The sequence below is a fragment of the Echinops telfairi genome, unplaced genomic scaffold (assembly GCF_000313985.2).
Source record: "Echinops telfairi isolate 266 unplaced genomic scaffold, ASM31398v2 ScPeMD7_7400;HRSCAF=8409, whole genome shotgun sequence".
In the NCBI taxonomy this organism is placed as follows: domain Eukaryota; kingdom Metazoa; phylum Chordata; class Mammalia; order Afrosoricida; family Tenrecidae; genus Echinops; species Echinops telfairi.
Genome location: NW_022111300.1, coordinates 22,659,675 through 22,677,451, shown reverse-complemented (window position 1 = coordinate 22,677,451; position 17,777 = coordinate 22,659,675). Strand labels below are relative to the sequence as shown.

General features: G+C 46.5%; 2 protein-coding genes across 2 annotated transcripts in view; both read right to left on the bottom strand.

Annotated features, from left to right (window-relative positions):
- Positions 1-6,229, bottom strand: part of MOCOS (molybdenum cofactor sulfurase) — a 55,326-nt gene extending 49,097 nt beyond the window's left edge. Inside the window, exon 1 of the mRNA XM_045296036.1 lies at positions 6,079-6,229. Within this exon, the coding sequence (XP_045151971.1) occupies positions 6,079-6,229 (151 nt within the window). The remainder of the gene's footprint in view (positions 1-6,078) is intronic.
- Positions 6,230-13,519: 7,290 nt separating this feature from the next.
- Positions 13,520-17,777, bottom strand: part of ELP2 (elongator acetyltransferase complex subunit 2) — a gene marked incomplete at its 5' end in the record, with an annotated part of 44,783 nt that continues 40,525 nt past the window's right edge. Inside the window, 3 exons of the mRNA XM_045296035.1 lie at positions 13,520-13,774; positions 16,237-16,344; positions 16,803-16,936. Of these exons, the coding sequence (XP_045151970.1) occupies positions 13,612-13,774; positions 16,237-16,344; positions 16,803-16,936 (405 nt within the window). The remainder of the gene's footprint in view (positions 13,775-16,236; positions 16,345-16,802; positions 16,937-17,777) is intronic.

Here is a 17,777-nt window from a genome sequence, read left to right as displayed (position 1 = left end):
TAATACTAAACCTATAAATGTAGGCTCATAGATCTATTTCCCCATCCTCATATAAATATATTTGCATATGTACATGTCTTTATCTAGACCTATATAAATGCCCTTTTCCTCCCAGCTCAAAAAGAACACTTTAAGATCTATCTTAACATAAAATTCTCTCTGTGACAAGAAAGGTCAGGTAATACTATTATTTAAATTTATCTACCAACAACTCACACCAATGAATTGAAGAACTCTACTAATTTCGTCAGTCTGCAGTTGGTTAAACATGTAATCAAGATGCATTGCTAATTCCTGGTGAATAAGATGGGAAAGTTAAAGACAAAGAGGAAGCACCAGTAGTTGGAAAATAGGGCTTTGGGAATAAAAACAAAGACTGAGATTGCATGGATAGAGTTTTGCAAGACCAATGACTTTTTCACAGCAAATATTTTTCAAGAACATAAATGGTGACTATACATGTGGCCCTCACCAGAAGGAATATACAGGAATGAAATTAATTTCTTATGCAGGAATAGATGATGGAGATGTTCAATATCATCGCCAAAACATAGCCAGGAACCAACAATGGAACAGGCCCCTGGCTGCTCATACACAAGTTCAGGTTGAAGCTGAAGAACATTACGACAAATCCATGAGAACCAAATATATCCTGAACTTAGAGACCCTCTCAAGAACAGATGTGATGCATTGAACACCAATGACAGAAGACCAAGTGAGTTTTGAAAGGAGGACATCAAGAATGAAATTTGCTTTCATCAATAAAGAAATAAAAGATTCATTAAAAAGACAGGAAATAAAGAAAAAATCAATATGGATGTCAGAAGAAACTCTGAAACTTGTCTTGAACATATAGCTACAGCAAATAGAAGAAATGATAACGTAAAGGAGCTGAACAGAGAATTTCAAATGATAGTCTGAGAAGACAAAGCAAAGCATTGTAATGACCTGGAGTTATAAAACAAAGAGAAGGCCACACTCAGCATATCTTAAGCTGTAAGGACAGATTAAAAATTTAAGCCTCAAGTTGAAAATATTGAAGGATTCTAATGGCCAAATATGAATGATGCAGGAAACATGGCAACATATGTACAAATGTGCTTGATACAATTGATGTATGGATTGTTATAAGAGCTGTAAGAGCCCCCAATACAATGATCTAAAATGATAATAATAATAAATTTTAAAATGTATGCGTTAAGTCACAGTAAAGGAAATATGTACCTATGGGGGAAAAAAGATGGAAGGAATACAATAACTGTGCCAAAATCAGTAATTAACATTCAATTATTGTAAGAGGTAACATGATCACAAAACATTGAAGGAAGAAGTCCAAGCTACAATGAAGACATAAGGTAAAAACAAGACTCCAGGAATTTAAATGTTTTCAACAAGCTGACATGGCACCAGAAGCACTCTCTAGACTATGACAAAAATTTTGAAACACATCTTAATAAACGAGATCCATAATTATGCTCATTGGGGAAAAAAAGTGACCCAATAGAATGCAGGAATTATTGAGCAATATCATTCATAGGACATATGAGTATATTTTGCTAAAGACAATTTGAAAATGGTTGTAGACCAAGCCCAGGGACAAGGGAACAACAAGAGATCTAAAATCAATGGCATGTTGAGGAGGGTGTAGAACCCCTGGTGGGGTTTAACCAAGTGCAAAGTAGCCGAGAGGAGTTACTGAGAGCTGAATGAAGGTTGAACATGATAGTGGGACAAGAGGAAAGTAAAAGGAAGTGGAGGAAAGAACTAGGAGACAAAAGACATTTATAGAGGTATAAATATAGGCATGTATATATGTAAAAACATTAATATATGATAATAAGGATATAGGTCTATGTAAATATATTTATATCTTAAGTATCAAGTGAAGGAGCCATGAGAGGAGCACTGTGTCTCGTGTCATGTATCTGTCTAGGACAGTGCGCACCATGGCTGTCCTAGCTGGTTCTCATACACTGTTTCCTTACTGCAAACGGTTTAAGGAATTCGAGGGGCAGCTGCAAACAGTGTTTCCCTGGTAGAAAGTGAACAGGACCGGTAAGGGCTGAGATACGGAACTCACTCTCAAGGCTATGAGAAATTCAAGCGTAGGAATAGCAAACTTATCTGGGAACACTGCCAGTATTTAGTACATAACAATAACACGCTGCTGGCCGTCAAAGCTGCATGTTTGTACCGTCTCTGTCTGTGTCTGTTTTGTGCTGCAGTCCTGTATTGTCTCTGTGTGTGTGTGTGTGTGTGTGTCTCTCTGGTTCTTTGTTCCTTCTCCCTGCTCAAGAAACTGCGTCATCAATCAAGGTAGCAGATGGACATCGGGTCTACGCAAGTACTCCCTCAACACAAGAACACTGTGTTCCAGTAACCTGGCATTCTGTGAAGCTCACTTTCCTGACACAATCACTGAATACAAAATGGGTGTATAAGCAAATGTGGTGAAGAAAGCTGATGGTACCCAGCTATTACAAGATATAGCACCTGGGGTCTGAAAGGCTTGAAGTTAAATAAGTGGCCATCCAGCTGGGAAGCAATAAAACCCAGATGGAAGAAACACACCAGCCTGTGTGATCTTGAGGGGTCGATGGGATTAGGTATCAGACATCAGAAGACCCAAAACAAACAATCATATTGATATGAACAAGGGAGGTTGGAGTGGAGACCCAAAGCCCATCTGTAGACAATTGGACATCCCCTCACAGAAGCACCACAAGGAAGGGAAGACAGCCAGGGTGCAGTATAGCACCTACAAAACACACAACATTCCTCAAGTTTTTTAATGCTTCTTCCCTATCATGACCCCAGTTTTTACCTTGCAAATACAGCTAGACTGGAGCATGTACACTGGTACAGATAAGAGCTCTTGACATATGGAATCTAGGACAGATTGACCCTTCAGGAACAACACTGGGAATACTGATACCATGAGGGTAGGGGGAAGGTGGGAAGATAAAGGGGAGAAAGGGGGAGCCAATCTCAATGACTGATGTATATTCCCTCCCCAGGGGGACAAACAACAGAAATATGGGTGAAGGGAGACAGCCATCAGTATAAGATATAAAAATAATAATAATTTATAATTTATCAAGGGGTCACAAGGGTGGGAGAGGGAGGAGAAAAGAGGAGCTGATACCAAGGTCTCAAGTAGAAAGAAAATGTTTGCAAAATGATGATGGCAACATATGTACAAATGTGCTTGCTACAATGGATATGTAGATTGTTATAAGACCTGTACAAGCCTCCAATAAAATGATTTATAAATATTTTTAAATGGTTGTAGAGGTACATCAAGGTAGATTCAGAAGAGGACAGGTAATGAAGGATACCATGGCTGATATCAGATGGATCTTGGCTGGAAGCAAAGAATATCAGAAAGATGCTATTTATGCCTTATTAACTAGTCAAATGCATTTGATCGTGTGCATCATGACCAGAGCATGTACACTGGTACGGATAAGAGCTCTTGACACGCGGCATCCAGGACAGATAAACCCTCTAGGAACAGTAATGGGAGTAGTGATACCATGAGGGTAGGGGAAAGGTGGGGGGAGAAAAGGGGAATAGATCACAATAATTGATATATAATACCCTTCCTGCAAGGGGGACAAACAACAGAAACATGGGTGAAGGAAACAAAGGATAGTGTAAGATATGAAAATAATACTAGTTTATAATTTATCAAGGGTTCATGAGGGTGAGAGGGTAGGTGGGGAGAGGAGCTGATACCAATGGCTCATGTAGAAAGAAAACGTTTTGAAAATGATGATGGCAACATATGTATAAATGTGCTTGATACGATTGATGTGTGGATTGTTATAAGAGCTGTAAGAACCCTTAATATAATTATCTTTTTAAAAAAAGAAAAAGAAACAATAGTTTCATATTTTGATATTTTTGCTTAGTAAAAGGCTTTTATCATGTTGTAGAAAAATAAATAAACTGCATTTAGTGCTGCGTTTAAAAAAATCTTTTTACACATGTGTTAAGTCTCTGTGAAAACTTTTCTGTAAATGTAAACTTCATATTACCCTGTCGGTTTTTGCCTTATTAAAACCGTAGATTTTTAAAAAAGCAAACAAAGGACCCTCCACCTCCCCCCAAAAATTACTAGTGTGCAGGAGGAGAGTGAGGGGGAGGGAGTGGGGATGGTTAGATTCTTTCAGTTGTGCTTATTTGTTATCTTTTTCCCCAGTTCATTTGTTTTTATGAGAAATTGAATTCTGTGCTCCAAGACTCCTAGTGGTATGAGTTTAGCTCACAGAAGTTTATTTTGCCAAAAATGTAGACAAAGTGGTGAGGACTTGCACTAAAACCATAGGGCAGAACCTCCATTCAGTAATGGCCCTCCGAAGGCCGTTTGCAGTGGAGTGGGGAGAAGGTTTCCCCTGAGATACAGGAATGCAGCCAGGAGGGACTCAGACCTGCCTCTACTTTCCCAGGGTGCCAGGGCAGGGCGTGAGGGACCAGAGTCTGAGGGATTTAATAGGTGTGGTGCTGAAATAATTGCTGAGCAAATGATACAACCTCTAGGATTTATTTCAGAAGAAAGAAGGTTCCTCCCACCACAGGTGCAGGTGTCTGTTGCACCAGCCTCCCCATCCTCTTGCGCAGTAGGAAATTTCCAAAGCAAAAGGCTCCCATTGAGAGTGTAAACTGAGGAACAGAGTGGCCATCTCCAGCAGGGAAACGTGCCCACAGTAGAGAAAGGAAGTCGGGAGGGGCTGTCCAAAGGCCCTCAGCCTCCCTGAACCTTCCTCCTTACACAAAAAAAGGGGCTACTACCCTCAGAGGGGGACAATGAGTTGTCACTATTCTGCCATTAAACTAAAAAAAACTCTGCCATCGAGTTGATACTGACTCGTAGTGACTCTATAGAACCGTGTAGAACTGCCCCTGTGGGCCTCGGAGACTGTAACTCCTTACGGGAGTAGAAAGCCTTGTCTTTCCGTGGGTGGCTGGTGGTTGTGAACTGCTGTCCATGTGATTGGCAGGCCATTACGTTACCACTCGGTCCCCAGTCATAAGCAGGATGAAAGTGCTGCGGTGGTGTCAAACCTACTGACAGCAGCCTGCAGGCCAGAGCAGAGCTGCCCCGCAAGCTGACTGACACGCCTTGCTCCCGCAGAGGGGCTGGTGGGTTTGAACACAAGCCCTGTTAGTTAGCTTCCAGAGCTTAACCCACAGCGCAACCAGAGCCCCTTCAAAAGGATAGCAGTTACCAAGAATGGTCCATCAGGACAGAATAAGAGTCCACATCCCTGTTCCAGGCACCACAACCTGCCCACGTAGCCTGTAGCCCCTACTCAAGAGCCCCCAGCCCGGACCCCCTCTCCCCAGTTGCAGGGGGCTGGGACTAGCCACAAGGCCCTATCACGCTTGATCTCCATTTAATCAATCTCCTCCTCCCCGCGACCCTTCAACCGGAAACCTCCGTCCTAGTCCTGGAGTACAACTGGCTCTCCCTGCACTGAAAGCTCAAGTTGCACAATGAACAAACTCTCAGGGCTCGGCAGCGTTGTTACGAGAACTAGCGCCGCTTGCGGGCACTCAGGGGAACATCTGGGATTCCGGCGTCCAGCAGTCCTGGCCTGGGGGGGGCACTCCGCATTTTGCAGCCAAAGCTCCTGCTGGGCTTTAGACTTAAGGATCTCCGGGCAAGTGACAGCAAAGAGAGTCCTCAACCCTGCTCATGAAATCAAACCAAACCAAACTGCCAGCGAGTCCACGTCGACTCACAGTGACTGCAGGACAGGGCAGCCCTGCCCTGGCCAGTTCCCGAGACTGGAAGTGTTTCCCGGGAGGAGAGAGCCCTGTTCCCGAAAGGCGAGGGAAGGGACGAGGTCTAGGCAGGCGCTGCGCTACTGAAATGTCAAAGGGCTAGCAAGAAGTCTTGGGGCTGCCGGCGGGATCTCGGGGAGCAGGGTCCCCTGACCTTCGACCCCCATGTGCCCCTGGCGAGGTGGTGCTGCTCACGCCTGGACACCAGGCTCCTTCCACGTCGGTTCCAGAAAGCGCGGCGCCCTGGTGGCCCCTGCGCAGGTGCCCGCCGCCCAGGCGCCCACTCACCTGCCAGCCGGCCGAATTCGCGCTCCCGCAGCTCGCGCACGCTGAGCGGCCCGTCGTCCCCGTAACCGTAGGCGAGGCGCGGCGAGCTCGAGTCCCGGAACGACTCGAAGGCCAGCAGCTCGGCCCCCGCCGGCGCCGTCCCGCTGGCCATGGTCCAGGCACTCCCGACCGAGCGACCGCCGCGCTGTCCGGGTCGCCGGGGCCGCGGGAAGTAGAGGCCGGTCCCTCCGGGACTCCTCCCGCTGACCGCACCTTCCCTGTGACCGCGCCTCCCCGCGGACAGCGTCACCCCGCCGCCCGCCTCCCCGCTGACCGCGCCGACTCACGAGGTTGCTCCACTTTCCCGCCCTCTCCCCACCTGCGGGTGGCGGCGGCCCGCGGGCGCTTTCGGGTCCTGCGACTTTGCGGCGGAGCCCGCGGCAATGCCGGAGACCCTGGGACCAAGGGTCCCTCGCCCAGCGGACCGGCCGCTTGCTTCCTCCTGCTAGGCCTCCCGGAAGGCGGCGGTTCTCCACGCCGACTGGCTCCGCGGAGCCCGGGACCCCTGGCCGCGGCTGGGACCGGAGGTTTCTGGGAGCCAGCTGGGAGCAGAGCCGAGGAGGAAGCGGACGGGGAAGCAGGACGTTGTGCAATTCGCCTTTAGCGCCCGCGCCCGAGCACCGGGCGTTGCAGCGAGTGGGACTGGTGCGGCGTGCGATGCAGGGTGCAGGGTGGACGCAGTCTGGGGATGGGGGCCAGGTACAAGGGGGGTGTATATAGAGTGGGGGTACGGCGATACATGCTAGGGCCCCAGGTGACTGGGCTCAGCTGCAGGCCAGGTGGGGGACCCAAAGTGGGGACCTAGGCAGGGCGCTGGCCTTCGGAGCCGACAGCAGTGGGACAAGGTGGGATGGATGCTTAGGGCCGCGTCGCCCACCGTGTGGTGTAGACCGTGGACACCTTGGGGTGAGTGTTGAGGGTGTAGATGCCTGCTCCTGGCTCTGCCTATTCATAGGGCGCCCCTGGGCTCCTTTGGCCCTGTAGCACGAGCTTCAGAGACTTTGGAGCACCCACCTAGTGCAGCCCTGCCACTCCCACCCCAGACCTGAGAAACGCCTTCCTGAGGCCTGATTTCCTCAGCGCCAGACGGAGAGCCAGTGCCCAGGACAGCCCCATGCCGCGTGGTCTGTGCCCACAGATCGTCTCGCTCACCGCGGAACCCCAAGACCTTACTTGGCCTGCAGTATACTTGTGGGCTATGAGCGGATGGTCTGAATGTTGGCGTTTGCTCATTGGCATCACCGTCCACCCAGATCTACACACCTTCTGACCATACTGCCATTGGTAACCTTGGACATGCAAACCCCTTTCCACTGCACACCCTCCTGTAGATGGGGCTTTGGGTGACCACAAGAACACCCTGTGCCTGGCTGGCCTGGGCCCATGACCTGTACCAGTCATCCAGTAATTAAAAAGTCACATCTGTGGGGTGGCTATCCCCAAGGGGAGCCAGAGACTCAAAAAGACAGAATTAGATTTAGCACCAGGGGCATCAGTCTCCAGAGCCCGGTGAGTGAAGTGTACCCCAGGGCAAGCCCTGGGGTGCCGGGGGCCTCTATTTCTAAGTCCCCAAATTGGAAGGGTGGGGGTGCCCCTTCCAGCAATCATAGTGTAGGTGATTTTCACCTCTTAACATTTCCTGTGTGCCCATGAAGGATCTATTCTTCGATTTTAATAGCAACTCTACTGTAGCCATAAGATTTGAGGCTGTAAATCTTTTCAGGAACAGATAACCTTATCTTTCTTCCACAGAGCAGCTGCTGGCTTATAGTTGAGCTTTAAACCTCCTGATAAAACCCCTCAGGAACCAATTAAAATGTAAAATCTGGTTCATTACCGGTGGGAGGGGGCCGAGATTCTGTATTTCTAAAAATCCCAGCTGCTACTGAGGCCTCAGCCCATGCTGTGCACTCTGAGGGAGGCATCGGCCATTTCTGGGAATGTAGGCGGTAACTTCCCCATCAAGGTATACAACTGTACTGAAGAAAAAAAACGGAAAAAGCTCTGCTGGGTGGACCTTTTGTAGTATGCATTTTTCCCACTAGGCAAGCATAGAACAACTCGCTCTGAGTTAGTGGATCCAGTGGAGTCACTTGGGTAGGTTCTCTTTCGTAAATGCAATTTCTCCAGAACCTTGTTTTTTCGTGATGGCCAATTTAAGAGAACAGCGTGCAGCTGTGAAATGTTTCCTGATCAGGAAAAATGCTGCAGAAACTGCCGTAGTGATGTTGAATATAGCTTACAGACAGTGCTATGGAAAAAAACTCGTGTACCAAGTGGTTTTCTTGTTTCAAAAAGGTGAACGACAAACTACATTTTGGACATATGTCAAACTTCCCGGAGGGATGAAAATGTTGGTTCATAGTGCATTTGGAGTTCATTCACCAGGTCAGACTGTAATCAAGCTTTCAATTTAGAGGTTCTGAAAAGATTGCATAACAATGTGTGACAAAAAGGCCTGATCTGTGGCAGATGGGGGGCTAGTTTTGCCACTATAACAATGTACCTGCTCAGTCATCTCAGTGTGCGTTTTGGGCAAAAAACAGCATGTCTCTTGCCCCACACACCTTACTCACCTGATCTCTCTCCATGCAACTTCTGTTTCTGCAAATGCAGAGGAACATGAAAGAGTGATTTGACAACATAAAAGAGGTGAAGGAAAAAATGAGGGAGGTGCTGTCAGCCATCCAAACAGATGAGTTTGAAAAATGTTTCCAAGAATGGAATTGCAAATTTGACAAATATATTACATGTAATGGAGAGTACTTTGAAGGTAATAAGGTTGTTTTGTTAAAAAAAAAAAAAAAGTTAAATACATAGCTTTGGGGAAAATTTTTTAATTCCCGTTTTTTGGGGGATACCCCCCCTCATTCAGCAGCAGTCACAAATCACCAATTCACGGGGTTCTACTTGAACGCACGCTTGCCCTCATGAATGGGAAACTTAGAGAAATCACTGAACTACCATCAGTCAGGAAGCACTATGAAGCTCCAGGCACTGTGCACTCAGGAAGGTGTGGAGACACTGTCCAGACAGCTGCAGGGAAACCACACCTCATTCAAAGTGAGCCTTTGAGAAGCAGGAGGGATCTCATTACCAGCAAGACTCAGGAGTGGAGTGCATCCTCTGGATCCTCACTGCTACACAGTGAACCTCCGGGATCCAGAAGGCAGCTATACCATCCAAAGAGCAGCAGCAGAACCAGGAGCCAGAGCATGGAGCAGAGTGAGGACTTGCCAACCCACGGAGAAAGTTGAGCGCTTCTGTGCAGGTGGCTGGCTTGTGGAGTGGGGGGTGTGCGGTCACTTAATTGGGGGAAGATGGACTTGCTGACCTATGGAACTTAAACTTAATGCCTTCAGTTGAGGCTTAAAGCTGAGTGGTATCCTTGGACATTACTGGCTAACTTGACAGAACATGTCCTAAAAACACTACTGTGAGCATTTCTGGCCTGACAACTTGTTAACTTCCTTAATAAACTCTTTAATAATGAATGTTTTCCTGTGACTTCTTTGTAGTGATTGCAGTAGCTGTTAGCACCCACAAAAGTAAAATAGAGAACACTACTTAAGACTTTACACCAAGGGTAGCCTTAGGTGTGCTTTCAGGTAGCCTTGGTGGGATGAGTTCTGTGCTGGAAAGGGATCTAAAGGACTACATCCAGTGCATCTGGGCTGGGAAACAGTCTGTCTACTGGGGCAGTCATTAAAAATCCAGGCCACTGAGTCCTTCCTGCACTAGGATCAGAATAAATCCCAGCATGCCCCGGGAGATGAAGACCCAGGAATGTACTTCAAGACACCTTGGTCTCTGAGCATGGGAGGCTCAGTCTTAATGTGTACAAACCCTGTCACACACACACCTGGCTGAGGGGACGAAGACCATTTATCTACATTCAACAATGAAGCTGTCCACTGTCCAAATGTGGGCAGCCACTTTTCTCACAGCTACTAAGCACAACTGAAATGTGAACATGTAAAATAGCTGACATTTTACCAAGATCTTTATATCATAAAAAGTATAAACATCTCAATATTTTTCATGCTGATTGTACACCACAATGATCGGTAACATTTTTGGATATGTGTTAAAGGAAATGTTGAAAGAAACTTCACCCGTTTCTTTGACTTTTCTTATGTGACCATTAAGACACTGTAACATTACCTACCAAGCTCAGAAATACTGGTGAGATGTTGGTCTAGAACCCATCACTTAAAGCAATGCAAACATTACTTAACTCTTTGGAAAGCAAAATTCCATGTTAGAGAAAGGCATAAACTCCCACCAGGAAAATCTCTACCCCCATCTTGCAGTGTCTTTATTCTGTAGTATACATTCCAGTGTCAATTTGCTAGATGTCCCCACGTTCCAACAGGCTGGGGAATCAGCATTGACTCTCATTCACTTACCTCTCACCTAAGCACCTGATTCTCAAGCTGCCTAACCCCAACACTATTACAGCCCCTCCGTCTCCTCCCTGCCCACACACATTCTCTTGGGGAACGTTGTTCACTCCTCGCACTTCAGCTATCACTTCATTTCAGATGATTCAGAACTCCATTTTCTTGGCACCTATTTAATGCCAGAAGAGAGATGGGCTTTCTACTGGGACACTCACAAGGGCAATTCTATCCTGTCCTACATGTTGCTATGAGGGGGTATCGACTCAATGACACAGACTTTGGGTTTGTATTTCAATACTCTCTATATCAAGCCCTGATAGAAGAGTCTATGTACGGTAAAAAAAATTTATGCACCAGTTCGTGTCTCGTTTATTAAAATGTCCAACCAGGGTGTCGTCAGTGAATCAAGGACGTGAGCCCTGGAAGCTCGGCCAGCATCTCTTCCAAGCCCCAACCTGTCTCATCAATTTGATTACCGAAGGCAGGACAGGATCCCAGCCCTGGGAGAAGTGCTTTCAGATGACGTGGCACAGAGGCCGTGACAGGAAGGAGAGAACCGTGCTCTGTCTGAACCGTGGCTGCTGTGGATTTTGCTGACACAAAAGAATGCGTCATCTATCTGGGGTTGGACAGATCCTAGGAACTTGATCCTGTTCTTTCCGGTATTACCTGTATGAGCACCTGACAACTTAGGAAACTAGATATATCAAGTTAGTGACAAGCTGATAGCTTTCACATATATTTCCCTGTCTTATCCAAGTGCCTGTTTGTTTTTTTGTAAGATGGACTCCAATTAAAAGAAAAGCAACACACCAAGCCCTGAGGATGACCTCCCTGCACAGAGCTGCTAAGGCACAGTGAAACTGTAGGGCCAACAACAGCTCAAGACATGATGCTCCCTTGCTGGAGCATACCAAGAGAGATGACAACACTGTGTACCCACGGTGGGGAGTGAGTCCAGTCTGAACCCCTCCACAGTGGGGCAAACCAAGAAGGGAAGGTTACAGATCATCAATGGGAGCAAAGACAAGCCACCAAGCCCCTAAGGAGCCTCCAAAATAAACTTCAGGCTAGGAGGGGGAGTTCCCTGAACACCCCAGGACCACTGGGGAGATAATCATGAAGGTCAGCAGACAAACCTGGAATTATATATACTTTTGGGGGTATCTTTTTCTTGGATCTTTTGCTTTCTTTTTGTTTTGTCTGCTATTATTGTTTTGCCTACCTGTAAAATAGGCATGGGAAGCAGGCCTGAGGAGAAAGGTGAGGGGGGGGGACAGATGGAGGGAGCGGTCAGCAAACAACACTACAGACAGGGAACAAGTAGGGAATTAAAAACAACAAGGAGGAGGACGAAGAGATCCCAGTGCTGTTGGAGCAACAGCAGTCTAGCTGGGAGGAATTACTAAGAGGCAGAAGAAGGGCGAGCGTGATGATGGGGCAGGAGGAAGGTAAAAAGAAACAGAGGACAGATCTAGGAAGCAAAGCTATAGATAGAGGTATAAGCACAGGTATGTACATAAATATACTTATTCATGAAAACAGACATATAAACCTATGTACATAGAGGAAGTGGACTGACTTTGGGCCTCTGCTCAAGCCCCCCCTCAACGCAGTAACACTGTTCTAACCTGGCATTCTGTAATGCTCACCCTCCAGACACAATCTCTGAAGAAAAAAATGTGTGCACAGTTAATGTGGGGAAGAAAGCTGACGGTGTCCGGCTATCAAAAGATGTAGTGTCTGTGGTCTTAAAGGCTTGAAGTTAAACAGGCAGCCATCTAGCAGAGAAGCAACAAGCCCACATGGAAAAAGCACGGCAGCCTGTAACCAGTTAACAGGCATCAAAAGACTCAAATAGAAAAAAACATTGTTGAGAACATGTGGGGATCGGAGCAGAGACCCCAAATCCCTTTGTAGACAATAGGACATGCTCTCACAGAAGGGTCACAAGAAGGGATGAGTCAACTAGTTGGCAGTATAGCACCAATGAAACACCGATGGAACAATATTCCTCTGGTTCTTTGAGGCTTCCTCACCGCCTCCCCACCCCCTGACATCATGACCCCAGTCCTACCTTTCAGTTCTGGCTAGACCTGAGCATGTACACAGTTACGGATAAAGAGCTCAAGACACACGGAATCCAGGTCAGATAAACCTCTCAGGAACCGTATGTGGGAATAGTGGTAACAGGAGGGTAGGGGGCGGTAGGGAGAGAAGGGGAGGAAGGGGGAACCAACTGCAATGATAGATGCGTAACACCTCCTTCAACCCCCCACCCCCTCACACACAGGGAAACGAACAACAGAAATGTGGGTGAAGAGACACAGCAGTTGGTGTAAGTCATGAAAACAAAAAAATTTATAATTTATCAAGGGGTCGTGGGAGGGAGGAAAAAAAGAGGAGCTGATACCAAGGGCTTCAAATAGAAAGTGAGTGTTTAGAAAATGATGATGGCAACATATGTACAAATACGCTTGATACAACTGATGTGCATTGTTGTAAGAGCTGCAAGAGCCCCAATAAAATGGTATTAAATAATAAAAGTAAAGCAAAGGACTTGCTGACGTTCACACACAATTGTCTGCCAAATTCCTGGTAGAGCTGGTGTGCCCTGGGAAGAAGTCAAGCCTCAGCACACTCTGAAGGAAATTGATTGACAAAAGCTGTCACTGTAAAAACCTAGCACTCCAGATTTCCTCTTGTTTTATTGTCTACGCTCCTCCCCTGAAGAGGGTAATAAATGTCCCAAGTCCCAGAAAGGGGTGCGTGAAAAGAAAAGACCCAAAATAACATAATCAGCAAAGTTCAGTAACGAATACAGGAAACACAAGGGCTCCTATGCTGGGACCCACAGAGGCAGGTGTGCAGGTCCATGAGCCCTGAAAGTAGGGGTGAGTACATAGCACAATCCTGAGGAAAGGGGCCCAGCCATCACCAGGTCTCAAAGGACCTATGAGGACTACTGCTCCACTGATTGAAAACCAAAACTCAAATGATTAAGGTAAAGAGAGGTTATGTATTTACACGATATATGATTTAGAGACTCCACTGATTGGTTTACTTAAAAGACTTGTAGTGAGTAAGTCCGTCATAGGGCACATCTGTTGACCCGATGTATCTTCACTGTGTGATCTTCGCTGCAACTTGCGAAGTCTAGCCATTTGGCACTGTCGGCTTCATCTTCATCCTGTTTGGTTTTTCCATCGCAATTCTTCCAGCAGAGTCTTGTGACAGCGAGTGTATGACTTTGGCTGAAAGGAAGGGAGAGCAGCATGAAGTGGCTGCCCATTGAGACTATCAAGCATTCCACTAGGTGTCAGCTTCATCAGAATGTCCTGCCTGCTAACACAAATGGAAGTCAAATCTGAAAATACCAATGCTCAGGATTCCAGGATTTAAATACTATCATTCATGTTTGAGCAATTGTATTTTAACCTTGAAAATGCCTTGTTTTACTTAAACTGTCCAATTAAGTAACTTATTTATTGGCTAATGATAGTACCGAAAAAGGGCAAAGAATCTCTGTCAGCTTTTATTTTAATAATCAATGCTCATAAAATTGTTATTAGCGGTCTTTCAGATAATACTAAATATGTGTACTTTAAAGAATTCAGCTTCACAGCCTATTTGCTACCATTTGGTTCTGACTTCTGTGAGAGGGCTTCAAGCAGCTCTGGTGGTGTAGCGGGTCATGAATGGGCCCTTAACCACAAGGGCAGCAGTTAGAAACCAGTAGCAGCTCCTGCTTGAAAGAGACAGGGCTTCCAACTGCAGTGAACACTGCGTCTCAGAAGCCCACGGGGCAGGGGCAGCGCGGACTTGCTCCACAGCGTTGCCCTCCCGTACAATCAACTCCGTGGCAGTAATTAAGCAAAAGTGAGTGCATGGGTTGGAACTTACGTTTTTCTTGTTGGGTAAAGTGAAAGGTTCAATGAAATGCCCAGAGGCACATGGTAAAAGATGCCTGGTTTCTAATGTGACCTTTAACTGCATGGCCTTGGGCAAGACACTCTTAGCTCTGTCCTACTCCGAACACACCCAAAGAGCAGTCACAATGCTGCCACACAGAAGTAAATAAATTAATAATCCCTGTGACAATCCAGCCTTTATACATATCTTGCAAATTAGCAAAAAAAAAAAAAAAACCCTCCTCCTGCCAAAAAGAAAAAGAGAAAAGGAATAAAGTGAAGAACTGTAGTGGGGTTTCTGCCAGCAAACACTGAAAACACCACCAGGGTTTCTGCCAGCAAACACTGAAAAAACACCAGGGCACACACATTTTATTTTCATGTGCTGAGAATCCCCATCACCCGATGCATTCTAAGACAGGAAGACATGAATCCAGGATAAACCTAAAATAACTATAAGACTGATTTTCTTTTGTCAATCTTTGATAAAACAATATTTCACATATTATAGTAATAATAAATATGCTAGTTTTAAGTATATTTCCTAAAGCTTCAAAAGTATTTAGTGGGCAATATTAAAAGTTGTCTTATTTCAAAAAAGGAATGATTTGAGTGGTGCCATCCCTGCAACAAGTATAGTCTATTGTCTCCCAGAGAGTTACTCCAAGGGACTTTTTTTTTTTGCCATGAATGTTAAAATGCCACATGCATTTGGTTTTGGTTTTGGTAACATGTCCTACTTAGAATACAGGAATGTGAGGAATCAATCTACAAGCCAGTATTTGCTTATATTCCTTTTTATCTATTAGCAAAACAACAACAAAAACTAATTTTAGTTTGAAACATATTTAACAACAGGCAGGCCTATGAGGCCAACATGAGCACTGGTGAGCCAAGTGCCCCAACAATTAATGACCGATAGCCAGCATTGGGGCAGCATTTAACCCCGAAACAAAGCTCAGGAGGCAGGGAGGGGCTGGAAAGAATGACAGATGGCTGTGGGCAAAGTCCAGGGAGGGAGCAGGAAGACTATGTTAACAATCAAAAAACTGCAACTGATGTTACAAAACAACAATGTATAAACTGTTGAAATGAAAAACTAATGTGCTTGTTCTAAATCACAATAAAAATGAAAAATATACACTTAAAATTTGATAAGCGGAATATTAGCAATCCAAACAACATAATGTGGCAAATCAAACATTATTCCCCAAGAAAGCAGGAGACTGCAATGATTGTGTTAAAACACAATGGGTCCAGGAACTGACCATAATGATTGACTTATCATTACGGTCCCCCCACCTGCACCCCCACCCCAGAGGGGGACGAATAACAGAAATGTGGGTGAAGGGAGACAGCACAGGCGGCATGGGGTTTCCTTGGGCCAACAGTTTGCTCTTTAGAGCATCTGAACTGATGTGATGAGTCGATTCAAGGATGTGGTGGCAACACACTATCAATCAATTCAAAGAACCCTCAACATTCTAAATCTTCTGTTGATAAATTCCGAAAAAGGGGGAGTTAAAGCATGGCTTTATGGGCTGAAGGGAAAGACTGCACAATGTGACTGCCATCAGTGCCACTGTAATGCCATCGACATCACCGACCTGGTGTCCTCCTTGTCGGGGAAAAGAAAGTGTGAAATACTCATATTAGACATCACTTTCTAGAGGCAGCCACAGAAGAGAAATCGTGGAGTCATGAGAACAGTGTGGCATGAAAGTGACGTTTGTGGCATGAAAGTGACGTTAGAGACAGAACAAATTCAATCCACTCTGATGGAAAGAAAAACAGAAAGACAATACCTTTTACTTGTTTCTACACAGAAGGTCCAGTCGTTGATTTCTGGAAAAGTCTTCTTCCAGCTGTACAAACATATCTTCCCACGCTCTAATCCCACGGCAACAATGTATCTGTTTTGATGGGGAAGAAAGCAGAGAGCAATTAATTCAGCCTGAAATTTCTGTTGACTCCATCAACCCTCTCAGTAGCCCCAGCTGCCCTGCCTCACAGGAACTGGGAAGGCTTACCAGCCAGCACAGGCTCCGGTGTAGGCCAAGTCTGTGTTCTACCGGTGCACACAAGCTCTGCCCTGACTCCCGCCAGCGAAGCCCACCAGCAGGCTTTCTGCGGCTAATTCTCCCAGACACGGCAGAGACAACACTACAACCGTGCACTCGGTTACTATAAAAAATTGAGTCACACTCCCACTCCATCACTACTCTGAATCACGTTGTTCTATTTAAATTTCTAACGAGAAGCATACACATTACGAAAAAGTGTCAGAAGCTAAGAGGTGCCTAAAGGATGAGACACCAAGTGGTTCTCTAAAATAAAGCATGCAACCACGGTCGCTGCCCCAGAAACTCACCGCTGAGAAAGGTTGAGCACCGGGCAGACGCTGACGGCTGTCACGGAGCCACCCACATCCAAGACGGAGGAGCAGGGGCCAATGTGGGGAGCTGTGGAGCCTCTGCTGGAGTCACACGTGCCCCAGGCAACCACCTGAACAGAAAGGCCACACTCGGTAAAGCTTCCTTGGGGTGGGTTTCTAGCAATACACTAGAGAGGGCCTACACCATGCAGCATGGCTGTTAGGGAATTTTTTAAACACAGCTTGACATGGTGTATGATGTCCAGGGGCTTCCGAGTATTTCGAGCATCTCAGCAAGGCCGCAGTACAGAACACACACACCAGTGAGCCCGGCACTGCCTGCCCAAGTAGCTGAGGAATCACGGACTGTCCTTGCCTAGCCATCATGAAACCCAGTCCATCGGTGGCGTCCTCACCGAGGAACTGCCCAAGAAGCTGCCGCAGAATGTGTGGGCACCAGTCAAGTCCCTGGCTGGGTAGTTATTCTGATGATGTTCCAAGGGGGTGTGGTGGATCACAAAGAAATGGAGAGGGAAGGAACACAGACGACAGAGACAAGGGCAGGCCCAAAGCAAGATTGCAAACCGTCGTTTTTGTCCAAGCAGTCTGAAGCGCCCTTCTCGGAATGGGCAGAGTGCTGCTCTAGCCACTGCAACCCCAGCTCACCGCCCCGGGGTTGGCTCGATGGCTTCCGCGGGGCGACTCTGGAGGGCAGAAGCAGTGCTGCTCCCTCTGCACCTTGCACAGAGCAGGTACAGACACTTGGAGGTGGAAAGCCAGGGGCAGACAACAGCAGGACAGTGTGACACCAAGATGTCATCTAAGGATTTGCCCTGGGTAAGACCAGCCCCAGCGCCACCCTGCGCCTGGCACTTCTGTCACTTGTACCTTCTTTGAATGGAGAAGGCAAAGAGTGGAAAGGAAACGCCTAACTGCTTCCCAACCTCTGGTCTAGAGGAAAGGACACGGTGA